The sequence below is a fragment of the Melospiza melodia genome, chromosome 4 (genome assembly GCF_035770615.1).
Source record: "Melospiza melodia melodia isolate bMelMel2 chromosome 4, bMelMel2.pri, whole genome shotgun sequence".
Classification (NCBI taxonomy): Eukaryota; Metazoa; Chordata; class Aves; order Passeriformes; family Passerellidae; genus Melospiza; species Melospiza melodia.
In genome coordinates, this window is record NC_086197.1 from 21,458,264 (window position 1) to 21,477,384 (window position 19,121).

Genomic DNA, 19,121 nt, shown 5'->3' on the forward strand with positions numbered 1-19,121 from the left:
TCAGCTTCTCAAAACTTTATTCAGGATAAAAAAGGATGAGAATGACCTTGGCAAATACAATAAAGAAAAAAATCTATGCATATCCCACAGTGATACAGACCAGCAGCAAGACCACTTCTCTCATATTTCTGCTTTTTGCCTTCCAAGAAAGGGACTAAAACTTGAAAAATTGAGTAGTATTTCAACTTTGGAGCATGGTATTAAAGAACAAGTTTCAGAAACACACATCAAAAAATTCAAGACTTGAGGCAAATGTCAAATTAATAAAATTAATAACAGTATTATCTAGTTGAGGTTCTTTAAATTAACTGTAGTATCTTTGCTTTTTAATTCTTGCTGAAAAGTGAACCTTTTAAATACACAGTACCCACCAGTTGTAGTGGCACAAAAGAAAACACAGTGAGCTATAACCTCGAATCCCTACCCAGCCTTTAAAAAAATTGCTATTGTACATTGACACCTGTATCTACCTCAGCACCCACAGTACTTCACACATGACTAAATACTCTCCCAGTCACTCTGAGGTCACCACCAGAACAAGGTTTTTAGTTCCCTACACTCCTTGCAGGACACCTCTAACCTTAGCAGCATCTCTGCTGGTCAGAAGCAGAAGGTTGGGCACACAAGATGCCTGCAGTGTCCTAAAAACTAAGTAAAAGGCTGCTGTAAAAAAAAAGGATATTAAAAAATAAGAATTGAAGCTGTAGTAAACAGCTTCTAGGAAACAGTTTTAGACTCAGTGAGACACTTGAATTTGCTGTCAGTTTGGTGATTTAAGGCTGTTCCCATGCATCCTTCCCAAGCAAACCCTGGGGAGCTTTGCCTGATTGAGACACAAAGGTGATCAGGTGCTACTGCACCCAGAGCAGGGCTGCCTGCCCAAACCCCTGGCAATGAAATCTGGGCTCCCTTCAGCCCAAACCCACCTCTGGGAAACAATTAACAAGGAAATCTCATCCAGTTTCCACCCAGCATTTTCTTTCACTGCACAGGGCATGCAGAAGAACTGCTTTTGTACTCCTATGCCATCGCCTGGTACTTAGGAGTAAATACAAAATTAATAATTTTTTTTCAGTATCCCACACATTATCAAGCAAAAAATTCAAGGTACTTTTGGAACAGTACCCAAAGTCACCTTCTGTAGTTTCTTTCATTGCCCAGGGAAGAGAACTGTGACCAGATGGAAAAGTGTTTGCACTTAAGAGAGTCTATTGCAAAATACAAAGGAAACCAATTTTTTATCACTGCCTACCTCTCTGTTTTGATTAGGAGGCAGCTGCAACACCTTCAGCCATAAATGTTCATTGGCATCCTTCAACTCAACAAGCATCTTTAAACTGATGTTGCAAAGGTTATGAGTACAAGGCAAACACTCCTGGCCCTCAGAGCTCTGTAAGGATTACAATTTGGCATAAGCAAGGTGAATAATCCAACACTTGTCATTGCTTTCATAGTTCACACTGAATAAAATCCTGGGTATGCACAGTGTTAGGAAGTAGGATATTACTGCCACTTTATTACAGCACTAAGAAAAAGCATAAGTGAGTGTGTGCTGCCCTGAGCAGCTGCACTGTCAACACAGAGCACGAGGCATCATCACCTCTCCACACACAGCTTTAGCACAGTTACATGTCTTACTTGCCAGAGAGTAAGCATTTCAAAATATGAAGCACTTCAAAATATGAAGCATTTTTAACATAAATGTATTTTCCCAGCACTGTGCATCAGCCACCTCTGTAACTTTGTCCTGTTCCCCATTAAACGTTTTTTTCTTTTTCCTTCCCTTCTACACAAGATCCCTGAATAACAGTCATGTTTAGAAGGAGAACCTCATGTCCTTGGCATAGCCCAGTTTGTCCAGGTTGGGAATGCAGGCATACTGGATCATTGGAGGAGGTCCACACATGAGGATCAGAACATCATTCTGAGGTGGGGGCAGGTGGTCTCTGATCATCTCTTGGTTCACAAATCCTTGGCTGTAATCCCAATCTGTTAAAAGAAAATGAAAGTAGGGGAAGGGGAATGAGGTAAAAAGGAGGAAAAGAGAGATACAAGTCACTTTAGAAAGGAGAAATCCTGCTGATTAAGTTGTTCCCAGTCAGAATACTTGCAGTGAGAGTCAGTTTTACTGGGATTCAGGTTAACCATCACATCCCCAGCCCAGGATACAGAACAAACCTGTGCTGCTGCTGACCCAAACTTTTGGGCACCATAAGACTGACACATTTTTTATCCCAGTTTTGGTCAGGCTTCATATATGACAGTGAAAGTCTGCAGAATAGTCTTGAGGAGGTCCAAGGAGGAACTCTTATCCAAACTGCTAAGATCAGTTCATTATTTCCCCAAAGAAGCAATGGCAATCAGATATTGCAGGAGAACACTGATTGCAGTGGGTGACACAACAGAAACAGAGCCTTCCCTCAACACACCAGAGGTGTACTCCTGGTCACAAGGAAGAGGAGGTATATATGGCTTTTCCTTCTCTGCCCCAAACTCCCACTGAATACGAGTGTGAATTTCATGTGGGTGGGCATAACAAGAAATGGTAAGGAAGGAAAGCCACAAGGAATGACACTCTTTAGCCTTCTCTTCCTCAAGCTTGTTCAGCAAGCTTAGGCAGGGATCCGTGCCCATGAGCTCCACAGTGCCTCTGGCACTGCAGCTGCCTCAAGGCAGACTCCAAACACAAGGATAATACATTGTATTTATGCCTGCGGGGAAGGAGAAAAGAAGGTCACCCTCCACAGGAGACAATGGTAAATCTGCAGGTGTAGCCATGGGAGGAACACTGCACTGCCACTGGCCTGAGGAGAGCTTTGGAAACACCTGGAGCCTGTGTGCATCCCTGTGTGGAGAATGAGGCTGCTCAGACATTCACTAAGCAATGAATGCCCTAAGAAATGAATCATGGAGCTCAGAAATACACCCATGGCACAGCAGGTCTCCTGTAAAGCACGCTGAGGCTCCTGAGCCTCACAAGCAGTGGCACTCCAGGTCTTACTTTCAGGCGCCGTGTCCAGCGTGTACCAGCACTTGAAGCGCGCGGGATTCTGCGCCTGGATCTCATCGAGCTCGGAACGTAACAGGATGTCCTTCTCAGTCTGCAGGACAGGGAAACAGTGATCACACCCTGCACATGAGTGCAGCCCTCATACGGCCACACAGCAGCAGCTACTGCACAGCCCTGACAGATGGAAGAGATGGTTCAACTCCATTTCAAAGGCTGAAGAGGCCAAACCCAAGTTATTCCCATGCCTAGCCTGTGGCAGAGCTAACAGAAGGCTCATAACTTTCCAAATCCTGACCATGCAATGCCTCCCCTCTAAAAATAAAACAAAGCAGAACCATCACTTAATCAGGGAATCAGAAAAATAAAGCCCCTTTTAGCGCACATCATAAAACTAATCATGACTGCACAGAAATATCTCCCTACCCCTTCATACTCTGCCATCCAGACATGAAAATGCCAGTTTTTTTCACCTTTGTCAATTCAAGTATCATCAGCATTGCCATATGGAGACTGCTTGGCTTTTAAAAAGCATGTGGAATGAACAACCAAAAGGCTATCAAGTTCTGGTTGGAACAATAAACATTACTCAGGGTATCAAGTTTGGCTCCTCCCTGGTGCAGCATCACTGAAGGCCAAAGGAAAGCCTTATTTCCCTCAAAGCAGCTGCAGTTCTGGGCAGGAAGGAAAAGGCCACGGACTGAAAGTGCTGCCATCCCCTGCAGCCATAGTAATTTGGCACAGAGGTAACCACTAAGTCCATAACTGTGGGGATGAGCAGGAATGTGCAGCAGCTATTCCAGAGAAGGTGCTATTCCTGGATCTGCAGCTGTGGGTGCTCCAGAAAAACTCCTACTGGCTCTGGCCAACTCAAAGCGTGCCAGCCAGAAGCACACTAGGAGCCCATGTACATTGTTTTAAACACTTTAAAATATTTTTAAAAACTGCTTCCTATTTGTGGAGTTACTGGGTGCAAGGACTCTCTAAAGCCAGGGACTGATGTTTCCATAGCTAACAGGGAGGGAACTGTTCCCCAGGCTCTCCCTCCCAGCTGCACTGGGCTTCCCATGCTGCTAAAGCAGCTCCAGCCCTGTGTTAGCCATTCTGAATAATTGCCAGCAAATCCTGGCCCTCCTGCCCTGATACCACTGCTCTTTATGCCAAATCCAAGGGCTCCAGCCAGCAGCAGAGAGCACTGGCAGGGCTCCTCAGAACAGGGAATCTCAGCACTTGGATTGTAGCTCCTGGGCAGAACCACCTCAGACTACAACTCAGCTATCACAGAACTGCCTGGGCTGGAAGGGACCTTAAAGCCCATCCAGCTCCACTCTCCAGGTTGCTCAGAGCCCCAGCCTGACCTTGGACACTGCCAGGGATCCAGGGACAGCCACAGCTTCTCTGAGCAACCTATGCCAGAGCCTCACAGGGAACAATTTCTTCCTCATATCCAATCTAAACCTGCTCTCTGTCAGTGTGAAGCCACTGCCCCCTGTCCTGTCAGTCCAGGCCCTTGTCAAGAGTCCCTCTCCATCTTTCTTGCAGCATAAAAACGGCACAAATGAATGAGCACACACTGAATATGAGAAGAAAAATAGAGGAGATCCTAAAGAAGCTAAAAACCACAAGCATGAAGTGAAGCTCGCCGCAAATAAGGACTCAATGCAAACACAAATATTAATTAGAGGGAGAAATTAAAAAGCAGAAAGAGTCACAGCAGAAGAACATCAGGCCCAGAAGGGGTACTGCCCAGCAGCACACCAACACTTGGCTTTTCCAAGAAATCTTTTTTGTAAGGATTCCATGGATGAGAGTTTCCCTCTGGCCAGCTTGCAGGATGCCACACCTCAGGGAGCAGGAGAAGCAGTGAAAAACTGACAGAAGAGCTGGAAATAAAAGCAGACAGCCAAGAAGAATCATAGCTCTGTAACTGAGGGAGCTGCTGGAGACCAGTTAGTTTTAGCCTCACCCAAGATGTCCTCAGACAGAAAGATTCCACAGACAAAGACTGCTGCAAAGCTGGAGAGTTGAAATTGCTGGAGGAGACAAATATCCACCCCTTTCATGTTTCCACTAAGAGAGACAGCTCTGAAAGTCTGCCCAAAACATTAACAACTTGCACAAAGGAATGCAGGGCTTTAACATTCATAAACTGGATTAGAAACAGAGCAATTAGCCACAGGAAGGCAAACATTAGCAATCCTTTCTGTAGTAATGCTAAACCCTCAATTTATCACTGTACTTTTACATGGGAGGTTTCCAACACCAGTTCACTTCTCCCCTCAGGGTTTGTATCTCTGTGATTTCATTTGCTGAGTGGAGTCCTGCTAGGTAAGTAAAACACTACAAACAGAAAAAAAGGACAGAATTACCTGATTAGCAAACAGCAGCTGGCAAATGGTGGGGTCATCTTTGTCCTTGATGATTGCTCGAATGATCTGCAGCATAGGTGTTATCCCTGGGGGACAGAGGCAGGTCAGTGATATGAGGATGGGGAGTAAAAGAAGGGACAAGTGGGAAAATGTAAGCAAATGCATCTAGCAGCTGTCAGAAACCACAGATGAATCCTTACAGGTACCTACCAGTGCCCCCTGCAATCATCCCCACGTACTTCACTGTCTTGGTAACTGGTTCAGCTTTCTTTTCTGGCCGAATAGCAAACTTGCCTGAAGAGAGAAAGAGATGGAAAACACTGAGGCAAGCAGGAAACACCTCCTGTTACCCCTTTCCAGCACATCCTGCTAAACTGACTTCATTTCAGCCCTGCCACCCTTCCCTCCCAGAGAAGGGAAAAGGTAAGGATGTCCTGAATTAGAGCAATCCTGACAGGTGGTTTTAGGACATGAGGTGGTACCATCAGACACTGACAGGGGTTATGACTTATCCCTGATCACAGCCTGCATACACACCACCTGTATTTCAATTTGCTCACATCTCACACCCCCAGTGACATTCACAGGCCCAGATTCTGGAAACAGCTCTACACAAAGGAATTGATCTGCTCAGAGATTTTATTTTCCCTGAGCAGATGATTTTAAAGAAAAACATAAAATATGTACCATGGGGGTTTTTTTTTAATTTTTCTCTTTTTGAGCCAAACACAGAGTCTGAAGCTTCCCAAAGTGTTGGGCTGTATTCACAGCTCTCTTCATCCAGAATAACATGAATGCTACATACAAAGCTCTGGAAAACCACGTGTCAGAGTTCTGCTTCACACAAAACGACCAGAAGGTTTTTGTGACACATTAGTGACTGCATTACACTAACAGAAGATATTTTATATTGACATAAAAGCAATGCCTAGTCAAAGTTCATTTTTACTTGGGAAGTTAGCAGTGAATAGTGCAAATAGCCAGTGTTTTTGTCAGTGTATAAACTGTGCCTATATAAGCATGGAAAAAACCCATCCCTTACTTGAGAACCGCATCAATAAAAAGCACTTCTATAGTAATAAGACATTTTTCCTGTACTGTTTACTCTGGGTAAATTCTATATTCCAAACCAGCCTTGCCTTTTCCTTTGTACACAAGGAGGCCACTTGGTCCTCTGAAGTCAATGGTGTCCCCTATTTTCAGGCTGTCCAAGTACTGAGACATCTTCCCCCCATCAGGAAACTTGGGATGGACACCTCTGAAGTAGACCTGTCAAAAACAGTAACAAAGCAATTCAGTCTCACAGCTCAGAGAAGAGTATTTGCCCTTCAAATTTTTATGTACAAATACTCCTCATGCAAAGAACACAATTACTCCATAAAGAAATGCAATGTCTGACTGAGAAAAGATCAAAATGCCACTCCTGCCTCAATTTTTGGACAGAGACCAGTGATTTCTCCACTGTAGTTCTGCAACACAGAAAATATTGATAAAAATCGACACAATTTACACCCAATTTTAAAAGGGGCTAGAAAAATAAAGAAAAAACTCAAAACACTGTGATTCCAAAGACCAAAACTCTAAGAGAAAATCCAGTGCAGATATTAATATTTTAAATTCCTAACAGCTTTAAATGATAGGTACTCAAGCTACCAAGAGGACAAACAAAAGTACATTATCACAAGAGTGATAATCTGAAAATCACATTCTTACCAATTAAATCAATCATTCCCACTCTCTGGATCAGTAATGATAATGATCATCTCAGTGATCATCTCTCAGTGATCACAATGACCAAATTCCATTAGCTTCAGAGCAGCTGCCCATTCAGGCAAGGTTAATTCCTTATTCCAGAAGGATTAAAAAGCATATGAACACCTGCAGGTCTACACAGAGGGTGCAAATGATGCAGCATCTCATGAGACACCTTCACTCAAGAAGTGCCTGCAGAATGCCATGTGGACTTTCAGGTACCGGCACATTCCTGAAGAGAAGCCAGCACACCAAACTTCACATAAAGGCACTGTAAAGGTGGTTCAGAAGCTGCCCAGCCTGGGAACAGAGCATGACATCTCACCTTGACAACAAGATCCACAAAGCCCTTGTCATCATCACTGGAAACCGGAGTGTAAGGTCTGACAACCAGAGCTCCATCAATCCGAGCAGACAGGTAGATGTGCTGCCCTATTGCAGAGAAAAAAAACTCCAACATTTGTTTTCAAACACTTTTCTTTCAAAAGATTTTTCGTTCAGTGGATGTGCTGAAATGCAGCCTCTAAGCTCTAACTACCTTATTTTGGGGCATCACTTCTTCCTTTCCTGACACTGCCACACCTTGCCAGAGTTGTTAGCCATGCACAGATCTACCTGGAAGGACAGACAACTCCACTGCTAATTCTGTGTGTCAATCATAACTTCATGCATTTACATTTACCAAAGCCTGAACTGTACTTGAGATCTTTCAAAAGATGGGATTTGTCTCTCCTGTACAGGCAAATAAAAGGGACCCAGGAGGGGAGAACTGTCAAATGCTGTTCACACATCTTTATTAATGTATTAGCTGTAAAGTTTAGTTAAAGCTGAGTTTGTAACTGTTCTTGCTTTGACCACAGATCCCTCACGTCCTCCAGGAGCTCTCCAGCTGCCTTTGCTGAGGCTGCCCAGACACAAAGCACTTTTCTAACCCTGCTATTCCTCCAGCTTAACATGTGAATGCAGCAACCATGTTTCCATCTGTCACACATCCTCTGAGCTCTCTACAACAGTTTCTCTTCTCAATGTCTATATATTTTTTCTGAAAAAAGTAAGAAAATAACTAACTTCTATGGAAGGTTTTACTATAAATTTCCACTATTCTGAAGACACCTAAGTGAAGATTACCCAGGAGAGGAAGGACAGGTTTTGAATTTTGGGGTTTTTTTCACCACTAGGTCAACAGAACAAATCACCTCCAATGATGGCACAGCTCCTCTGCCTGTTATGGGAAGACAACAGAGAATATTTTACCAGGAATTGTTTTGCAAATGATCATAATGACCATATTACACTACCTCCAGAGGCAGCTGACCCTTCAGGCATGCTTAATTCTTTACTTCAGAAGGATTACAAAGAGCTTGGTGAGGGAAGATGTGCTACCTGGTGACTTGAGGAATGAGCAATCATCACTCACCTGAAGCTGTACAGGGACATCATATTGCAGTAACCCTCCCAGCAGAGCCTACAGACATCCTGCTAGGGCACACCTGGAGGGAGCTGCAGCAGGGAGCTCCTGCTCCTTCTCTAGGGCAGAAGAGGCTGCAGGCACAGACCACAGAGCCCTGGTGACACCTCAGACTGTCAGCCTGGACACTGGGGCTGCTGCTGGGGCACGCCTCACAAGAACTGCTACAGAGCAGAAAAGCTGCTCCTCCTAGAGAGAAAATGTGCCTTATGCCCCCACCTGTTAGAGCTTTACCCCACGCTGACAGGACATAAGCTGGCAGCCTCTGCATGGGGCCACATACAACGCTCTCCCTCAGAATGAAGCCTTCAGTGGTTTTGGTGATAAAAGGCAAAAACTGGTGCTGGACCAAACAGCATCTGCCACCCAACTGCAGCTCTGCTGCTCCCAGCTGCTTTTCCATCTCCTGCAGCTTTCAGCTCTCTCTGCTTCCCAAGTCTCACCCTGCAAACCACTTCTCAATGTCCATTTTGGACAAGCCAGGGAAACGAGCTTTGCTTTCATGGCTATTAAAAAGATCAAGAGATTTTTTAACACCCCAAAGAAGATGGAGCTTAACACCTGGAAAAGGTGCTGACAACAACCACAAAGCTCAGGAGCCATGGATCACTGCAGCAGCTTGTTAAAGCAGAAGTCCTATTAAACACAAGTCACAATTAAATGCTCTTTATACAAGCAGGAGGAAACAATTGCACTAAGCTGTTATGGAAGGCACCACACCACGTGGCAAGGCCTTTGGAAACAGCCACCCCTGGGTGATTCAAACCTTCCACGAAATTCAGAAGTGAGTAGATCATCTGGTAAACCACATGTGTTAGAGGAGAAGTGGATGAGAGTGGTGCCTCAGGGCATGGAAGGGGACTGCAGGGAATCAGCCCCACAGGAATAACACATGCTGGAAAGCTGAGACTGGAAAAGTACAAGTGAAGACCTGTGTTTGCTCCTCCACTCTCCACAGAAACAAGCTGGATGTTCACTCACATACACTGCACTTCAGATTACTCACAGCACAAGGATAATCTTGCAGAGCTCTCAGTAACAGACACATGAGCAGTATTCCAAACATAAAACATAGGGAAAAACCCCACAAAATCTCTTCTAGTGTAATTAATGCCATCAACACTTGGATTAATCATAGGGAACGTACCTAGAGGGAGACCCAGAACGTGCTCTGTGGAAGGGAGGGCAAATCGAAATCTCCTTGTGTCATGACTAACTTCCTGAAAAAGGAAAATCAGACCAGTCAGCTCTGCTATTGGGATTTAATGTTTGCGATTTCACTTCTAAAACAAGACAAGTCTGGCATCCTGCAGGATTAAGAATTAATGACACTTAACAATACCTGATTAAGACTAAATGATAATTTTCCAAATATTATGGACATTTACACTTCCTTCTGTGAGAAGGCCACAAGACATAAATTAATTAGCTCTTCAATTCTCATTTCAAGCTTAAATATGCAGGAATTCAAGGCCAAAGTATTCTGATTTTCATCTCTCAAATTCAGATGAATTAACCATTTCAATGGAAGTAGCAACCTGATTCCTTTTGCTATGGTAAGGTCCTTGAAGTATTTTCCCTGTAAAAATTGAATTAATCCGTAAATAAAATTGAAAAGAGCACTGTGTTTAGATATGAACAAAATTATGACAATATACCCAGTCCTGCTGGGATAATTATTCTAATTTTTACTAGGAAAGTCACACCTTTAATAAAATTTTGGCAATAAGTATCTGAACACTATTTCATATATTATGTCAATTTTATGTTTCAAAAATCAGGTCATATTCATAGGAATGGAAAACACAGCAAAAAATGAAAAAGACAAAGAAACATCATACAGCTTAATGCCTCAGCCAGTGACTTTCTGTTTTTAAGGATTTTGTAACCCTTATTTTGTTTGCCTAACTGTTTTTAAAGTAACCAATAGAGACAAATTTGTCCCTCACAGTTTGACTCATCCTCCCTTGCTATGGTCAGACAGATGAAAATTTTGTTCACAGTACCTCATTTTAAGGCAAATCCTGAAGGAAGAAGGGAATGGATTGGCAGTCTCAGAAGGGCTTCTCTGTACTTATGTCTATTCAGGAGCAGTAACTGCCACTGAAAATTCCTTTAGAAAGAAAACTAATGTGGACTTAACACTGCTGCTGTTTCTGCATGGAAATTTCAGGACTGTATGGAAATCACTGGCTTTTGCCAATAATGCTGCATTTTTATTGTGCTGTCTTTAACAGTATGCAGAAAGAACAAAGCTCTGAATTCTCACTTAATCACCTCAGCAATTAAAGTCGAGAGAGTTTAGTTGAAGGTGAATAACACAAGTATTTTGGTGCATCGTGAGGCAATTGTGAGAAAGTAGGAGGCTCAGGGGATCCCCAACACCAAGAGGCCTGTGCCACTCTCTGTCACACAACCAGGACACTGAGCCTGTCACCCTGCAAGGTGTCATCAAGGCTGGATTACAGACAGCCTTGGATCAGGATCCACTTCCAGCACAAGGTCACTCCCCTTTGGCACTGCCCTGAGCACCTGGAAGCCCTTGGCCACACACTTCTGTCTCAAGCTGCAGTGCCAAGGAGTTTTCCACCTTTGCCAAATGCAAAGTTGAAGAACAGTTTTTGCAGGCTGGTGCTTTGCAGAAGCCACTGAAAGGCAACAAATAATTATGCACACCATTATAAAAACAACCAGCCAAACTGAAGTTGTTGGCTTTTTTAAGGGATGAACTAAATTAGCACACCTAACTATATTATAAAAGATTTTTCCTATGCTATGTACTAGGAAGCAGCCTCAATACTCTTAATTTCTCTGCTCAAGAGACAGGTGTGGCAGACTCAATTTGGACACATCACACAATCACAGAAGGATTTGGGTGGAAGGGACAATAAAGATCATCCAGTTCCACCCCCTGCCATGGGCAGGAACACCTTCCACTATCCCAGCTGGCTCAAAGCCCCATCCAGCCTGGCCTTGAACACTGCCAGGGATCCAGGGGCAGCCACAGCTGCTCTGTGGGCCTCTGCCAGGGCCTCACCACCCTCACAGGGAGGAATTTCTCCCTCATATCCAATCTAAACCTTCTCTCTGTTACTGTGAACCCATTGCCCCTTGTCCTGTCACTCCAGGCCCTTGTCCAGAGTCTCTCTCCATCTTTCCTGTGGGCTCCCTTCAGGCACTGCAAGGGGACAGTGAGGTCACTCCAAAGCCTTCTCTTCTCCAGGATGAACAATCCCAATTCCCTCAGCTTTTCCTGACCTCATGAGAAGTAGGGAGCCTATAATAACAGTGTGGTTGGTTGCAGCACACCTGGGGGATAAAATCAGCAGTGCAGCCCCACCCAAGCCACAGGGAAGCTCTCAGTTCCCACAAACCCAGGATTCAAAATGACAGTATTTTTTTTTGTTTCCTTTGACAGAACCATTCAAAGCCAAGCCACCAGTGCACCTCAAACAAAGCTCTGTTCCAGTACAAAGTCTTCTGATAAATTTCTGAATAGCTCATAGCCTTAAAAAGTCAACACTAAAAATTTCCTCAGGTGTGACTTTACACCTGAGAAGCCAAGATATCTCTCTCATGCTTTTGATAGTGGGTTTATCCAATAGAAACCTAGACTTTTCAACTTTGGTGGCTTTGGCTCACTTCCCACAAGCTTAGTTACCAATTTCTGATGGCAAGATCCACCCCTGAAAGCATCATGACCTTCCTCTGGTATCCCACTTGAGCAAGCATTTAATTTTGTACTGGGAGGCTTTACTTTTAACAGAGAGTAGAGAAGCTGAGAGAGTTTGGGTACTGTCAGGACTGCGTGACTTAAACACCTTTCTTCCTAAAAACACTACAGTATATCAATCCACTAACAGGAACAAGCATAGTTCTGGCAGCTGCTGTTGAATGCCACTGACCATGAAAAAGCTGCCTGCTCTGCCTGACAGCAGGACTTGTGTCCCTTAGCCCAGTCAGTGGTGCAGTTTGGGAATTTCTGCTGACACACATCACTGTGAGTTTGATCATTTCCAAGCAGCATTCCCCACTCTAAGCTGTTTGGAAATAAGCTGCTTGCAGAACTGCAAGTTACACCACACAAAGCTTTTATAAAGAAGTCTTTTCCTCAAGACAAAAGTATCCACCCTGTTGGGACATCACCCAAGGCTTCAGAAGCTGTAAGCATTTCACAGCGCCCATGGTCATGCTCAGCACTGCACGTGCACCTACCTCCTTATCAATCAGCCTCAGTGCATACTTCACTTCTGGGTCCTTGAGGGTAATGGCAGGCTGGGGATTCCTGAAGAGCCTCATGAAGGTGGTGTAGATCAGCCATATTGGGTATGTCACAACCTGGCGCAACTGCAGCGGCACAGAAACGGTGTCAGACACGTGTGCAGAACAAGTTATTTGGGTGACAGGGAATGGGGTGCCATGCCATGGTACTCTAACCACCAAAAAGTTTATTTGAGCAGGAAGAGAGGCATTATTAAAAAAAAAAAAACCCAAACCCACAGATTTGCTTTATGCATCACTCCTGGGTTGAGGCACTTGCACACCAGCACAGGGCTGGCAGTTGGACACAAAGTGAGGCTGGCACAGCTCCATATGCCCAGGTGCCCTGACAGGGAGGCTGAATCCCCATCTCCAGCAGGCACACAGACATGTATCACACATGTCCAAATACACACAGAATATCCTGAGTTGAGAGGGGCCCATCAGGATCATCCAGTCCAATTCCACACAGAACACTCCAACAATCCCTGAGAACACTGTCCAAATGTTCCTTGTGCTCTGCCGGGCTCAGGGCTGTGACAATTCCCAGGGGAGCTCCAGTGCCCAACCACCCTTTGGGGGAAGAACTTTTTAGTAATATCCAGCCTAAGCCTGTGGCAGACACACTGATCAACACAGCCAGACACCCAGAAACAGCCCTGACAGGCTCATCCTGTTCCCGTCCCCAGTGATCCGGATGAAGGTCCACGAGTGGGAATTCCACACACACACACACCTGTATGATGCAGATCCCCCAGCAGCTGGCAGAGTGTGCCCACTCTCCAGGCTCCCAAGCTGCTGCCATCTGGACACAGGGGCCACTGCAGCACAGACCCCTTCACAGGCCACCCCATAATTTGGGGTCTCACACGTGGCACAGACCCCGCTCTCTCTCTGGCAGCCGAGCAGGGCTTTGCCAGCCATGCCACGCTGCTGCTGGGTGCTGGCACCACACACACACCCTCCAGCTCAGAGTTTGGGGGCAGGCACTGGCATTCCCACCACTGCAGAGACCTGCATGCAGAGCAGCTCCCCTTCCCTGGGAAAGCAGCTACACGGCAGGACGCAGCCAAGGGACAGCCCTTCTTGTGCCTTTACTATCATTTTCCCCACCTCTGAAGCCCTATAAGACAGGAACAGATTATGCTCTGACACCACACCACCCTCCTCACATTGGGGCAGGAGAATAAGCTGCACAACTACTTATAAAAATCCTCTCTGACTCAGTGATTTATTATTAAACACTTCAACAGAGGAAAAGCCTGAATATAGCAAAAATAGAAAAAATGAGCTCCAAGTTCTGCCTGCTTAGCTTTCACTTTCATTTTATTTTAAAGTGACCTGAACAATATTTTAGAATAGCATTTGTGCAACTGTGGCAGTCCCTCAGGAGGCTATAAAAACTTTCTACATTATTAATAATAAAACTGTGGGACAGCATAAATTCTCTCTTCCTAAAGTGCTGCTGTGCAGGTTTAAAATGTATCATCACTGTGTACAGCCCGAGGGGACACCATGCCATACACATACTGCACTTTTCACTTTTATTTGGGAATTCTGAAATAGCTCCATAAAGGTTGTTTCTGAAAAAGCTGAAGTTCACAGGAGAATTATTCCTTAACTCTCATAGATCCATCAGATTACTGCAGCTCTGGGAAGACATTTTGGTATCGAGTCACAAAAACGGGCAGAGGGAAGGAAGCTGTTCAAGCTGACAGAGCAGCAAGTAAACTCCTCAATGAGAAATTAACAGGTGAGTGAGGTCTGGAGGCAATAGCAAGCTGACTTTGCAGCAGGTGTTTCAAATGAGACATTAATAAGTTAAAACAGTTTTATTTCCAAATGTGGCTATCTCAAATGAACCAAAAAATAGAGCTGCTGTTGTCAGGCAATGAGAAATAATTTTAACACAGCACTAACCTCGTGGAAAGCAATTTGTTATTCATGGTCAATTAGCGCAAGTCTCATGGGATTTGGCCTGGAAAGACAGAGCACACCCCCTAATTCAGAAAGCTATTTTAGTCCCTTACTCAGATCTATCACCAGGTGGGCAGAAAAAAGGGGAAGAACTGAAGGCTGAATGCTTACCAAAAGCCATGCTTGCTAAGAAAAACATTCTCTGGGTTAAAAGTGGCCTACATACTCTCACCACAGGGCAGAGCAAGATGTAAATGAAGATAACTGCACAGCACCAGGTCTCCAGCAGCAGAGAGCAACAGGCTGACCACAGGGCCTGGGAATCACTACATGGGGACCTCGTGACTCATCATTTCCAGCTGCACTAATCTTTGCAAACAGACAAGGCAGAATTAGTAACAGAGCAGGAATTTTTATTAATGGAAAAAGGGCTCTGTGTGATAACAAAGAGAAAAGCCATGGAGACTGCAGTGCCGGGCGTGGTGAGCACAGCACAGTCCAGCACACAGGCTAACAGGCTGCCCTGCCCTGCAAACACACAAACCAAACCCTGCTTGGGCATGAGACACGCTGTACCCTCGGCTTCACAGACCCTGGCTCTGAAGGAATGGCAGCTAACACTCCTCTCATCTGTTTCACACACCAACGAGAGGATAACGGGATTCCTTCACTTGTGCAGCTTTAGCCTCATGCCCCCCGTTCAATGCACCTTACAAGCAGCTGCACCCAAAGGAGCACATGCTGAATCCAGCTCCACCCAGCCCTCTCACAAACCCGGAGAACAGAGTGTATGAGCAGCGGAGCAAAGATCCGTAAGGGGCAGCTGGGCAAAGAGGAAAGCAACGCGTGGGGAGATGACAGCGCTGCAGACCCGCTGCCCACAGACAGCACGGGGCATGGTTTGTGTTGGAAGCGACCTTAAAGATCATCTCGTTCCCACAGCACGGGCAGGGACAGCTGCCACCATCCCGAGCTGCTCAGAGCCCCATCCAAGCTGGCCGTGGACACTGCCAGGGATGGGGCAGCCACAACTCCGGGCAATCGCTGCCAGGGCCTCACCACGCTCACAAGGAAGAATTTCTTCCACACAGCCACTCGACACCTACAGTCTGCAATTATCCTGACGGGGAAAACACCACAAGCGTTCAGAGCCCCCAACAATAACAACAGGAACAATAACGAGAACAGATAGCCGCGGGGCTGGGAGGGCAAAACGCCCTGGCACAAGGCACCAACACAGCCCAGGGCGCGGCAGCAGCGGGACGGCCCCGGAGCCTCCGCAGCACCACGGGGCTCCCGGCACCGCGCCGTCCCGGACCGCGGGGGCACCCCGGGACACCGCCCCGCCCGTGGCGCTGCGGGCGGGGCCGGGGCTGCGCAGGAAGGGACCCCGCTCCCGGCCGCCCCCCTGCACTCACCACGCTGAGCTGTGCCCCCATCGCTGCCCCGACACACCGCGGGCACCGCCCCGCTCCGCGATAAACCGCGCCGGGCCCGCCCCGCCCCGTGACGACACACACAGTGCGGGCCCCGCCCCTCTCGTGACGTCACGAACCGCGATGAACTGCGCCTGTCCCGCCCCGCGACGTCACGTCCTGCCCCGCCCGTGACGTCACGCCCGGCCCCGCCCCGCCATGGCTGTCCCGGAGCCGTGTGAGGGCAGCGCGCCCCAGCGCCCTTCTGCGCTTTGTTACTTGCCTGAGTAATCACAGACTGCCGTGGGTGGGAGCGATTGTCCGGATCATGCAGTTCCACCCCCTGCCATGGGCAGGGACACCTGCTACTGTCCCAGCTGGCTCAGAGCCCCGTCCAGCCTGGCCTTGGACACTGCCAGGGATCCAGGGGCAGCCACAGCTGCTCTGGGCACCCTGTGCCACGGCCTCACTGTGAAAAATGCATGTATTTTATGATTGGCTTTTCGCAAATATTAAAATGAGTATTATATGTGTTATGTTAGAAAGTAATGCTGTATTAATTCTCTTAAGTACTGTATTAAATATAGTTTTAGGTTATAAAAAATGTTAAAATAGAAACGATGCTATATAAGAGACTTTTTTTAAAGAAAGGACTCGCAGCGAGATAGCAGCCGCAGGACACCTAAATCTTTCAGAGAAAAAGAATTTATTGTTCTCTTATCAGAAGAAACGAACTTCTTCCCGCCTTGAAGGCACTGTCAGGATTCAGAGGAAGAAGTTGACGATGACCAGACGGAATCCTGTATTTGAATGGAATTTATGCATCATGTATGAGGTGTATGAATATGCAACAGGCTGTTGTTTTTAAAGGTTAATCCTCTGTTAACGTGTGTCCTTTTTCAGGCTCCTGATGCCCAGAAGGAGGTACCCAGATGTCCATAACTCTTTGTTTTTATTGTCTCATATTGTCCTAATTCAATTTGTCCAGATTGTTATTACTCTAATTGTGTTACTATTTTTTCAACCATTTTATTACTATTAAACTTTTTAAAATTTTAAAAACAAGTGATTGGCATTTTTCACACCATCTTTACAGGGAAGAATTTCTGCCCAATATCCAATGTAAACCTGCTCTCTGTCAGTGGGAAGCCATTGCCCCTTGTCCTGTCACTCCAGGCCCTTGTCAAGAGTCTCTCTCCATCTTTCCTGTGGGCTCCCTTCAGGCACTGCAAGGCCACAGTGAGGTCACCCCAAAGCCTTCTCCAGGCTGAATAATCCCATTTCTCTTAGCTTTAAGGATTAATTAATGACAATGTTTATCCAAAAAGCACCAGAACTGAGCTGTGCCGTAAGATACAGTTTCAGCCAGGCTCCCTTAAATACTGGTTTACACCAATGTGTGAAAATTAGTGACTAATAACCACGTGTCTTTGTGTCTGTGCTAAACATGAAACACTTTAAATCTTTTTAATTAATATGTCTTCACATATTATGTCCTCACAACATGTCTTCAATGATTCCTAGACAGTTTCTCCTTACAAAACCAAGAAAGGTGTATGCTTGGCAGTCCTAAAAACAAAATAGTAATTTAAAAAAATGTCCTCCCTTATCCCCTAGGCTCACACAGAGGGGCTGAGCCCAAGCAGATATTTTCTTTCGCTCTCATGGTTTGCTGAGTGTGCAGCTGGCTCATCTGGCTGTGAGAACATAAGTCCATCATGATTAACTTATTGAACTTGGGAATTAGCTCTGGGAAGTGAAAGAATATTAACAGACCAACCTAATGCTAAGAAGGTTGTGCCTCAGTCCATGTATGCACATTTAGCTGCAAGGATGGAGTTATTTATTCCTGTTTTTTCTATTAAAAGAGCATGCCTGGCTCTGTAATCCTCATAGTTTTCTCTTTCAGGATGACAGCTCCTCCACCAGAAACTCCCCAGTAAGTGCAGGGACTGTAACACCACTGGCTACAGAGAAGGACTCCAGGACCCAGAGGCTGAGGCTTAGGAAAAGGGAGATAACTGAGACAGGCACAGAGATCCTGGAGTTTATTGGGAAAAAATCTGGCAGGAGAGGCTCCAACTTGAATATTAATATTTAAGGAAGGGTGGAAACCTCAGTGTACCCATGCCTGGCTTTCACTGTGCTCTGACCCGGCTGGCTTCCAAGTGACCAGCCCAGGCTGTGTCTCCACTGCTTTTCAGTGTGGGTCAGCTTGTGGGTCTTGGCAGCAATAGCCAAAGCTCCCACGGGAATGTCCAGCATTCCCAGTGTCTCATAAACTTTCCTCTTTCCATGCAAAATGCGACCCATGCAAAGCCCTGCTCTGCCTTTTCCTGGCCAAGGGCTGAGTGTGCTGTAGCTCTTCAGGGTGCTTGTTCCAGCTGGCAGCTTTTACTCAGCCTCCCTGAGCGAGCCTGTCCAGCCCCAACGTGCCCTTTGTGCTGGTGTGAGCCCTGCCTGCTTTGGTCTGGAAGCCTGTAAAACTCAGTGTTCTCACTCACACCTCTCTAGATTAACCAAAGAGGTTTAAATAACTCTTTCTCCCCTCAGGGAAGTGTAAGAACCAGACTAGAGTTGACAAACCAACACTTATTCGTTGGCCACTGTCACCGGAAGAGTAAAATATTTAGGCCAGAAATGCCCAGAGATGCCTACATGCTTTAGAAACATTTTATTCCCAGGATCTCCTTGGTCCTTTACAATGGCAAAGGTCAGCAGCTGATGCTTGAGGTGGTGGTTTTGTCAGGCAGAACTTCTAGAAGTTCTCTGCCCTCCTTTGGAAATGTTGGCTGCGTGTGAGTGAGACAGCACCAAACACTCCCCCCTTCCCTTGGGACAGAAAAAGAGGAACAGAGCACAGAGGCAGCCTGGCCTCAACTCTTGCACAAAACCCACGTCCGCTGCCCTGTGCAATGGGTTTGACAAAGCAC

General features: G+C 46.0%; 1 protein-coding gene across 1 annotated transcript; it reads right to left on the minus strand.

The window, feature by feature from the left end:
• LOC134417226 (NADH-cytochrome b5 reductase 3-like) lies at positions 1-16,278 on the minus strand. Its single transcript, XM_063154209.1, has 9 exons — positions 16,192-16,278; positions 12,812-12,943; positions 9,744-9,816; positions 7,454-7,560; positions 6,511-6,645; positions 5,587-5,665; positions 5,377-5,462; positions 3,002-3,101; positions 1-1,989 (listed from the first exon to the last, which is right to left on the minus strand). Exons 1-9 carry the CDS (start codon positions 16,210-16,212, stop codon positions 1,817-1,819), a joined length of 906 nt encoding a protein of 301 aa, XP_063010279.1. The 5' UTR covers positions 16,213-16,278; the 3' UTR covers positions 1-1,816.
• Between the last annotated feature and the right edge of the window lie 2,843 nt (positions 16,279-19,121).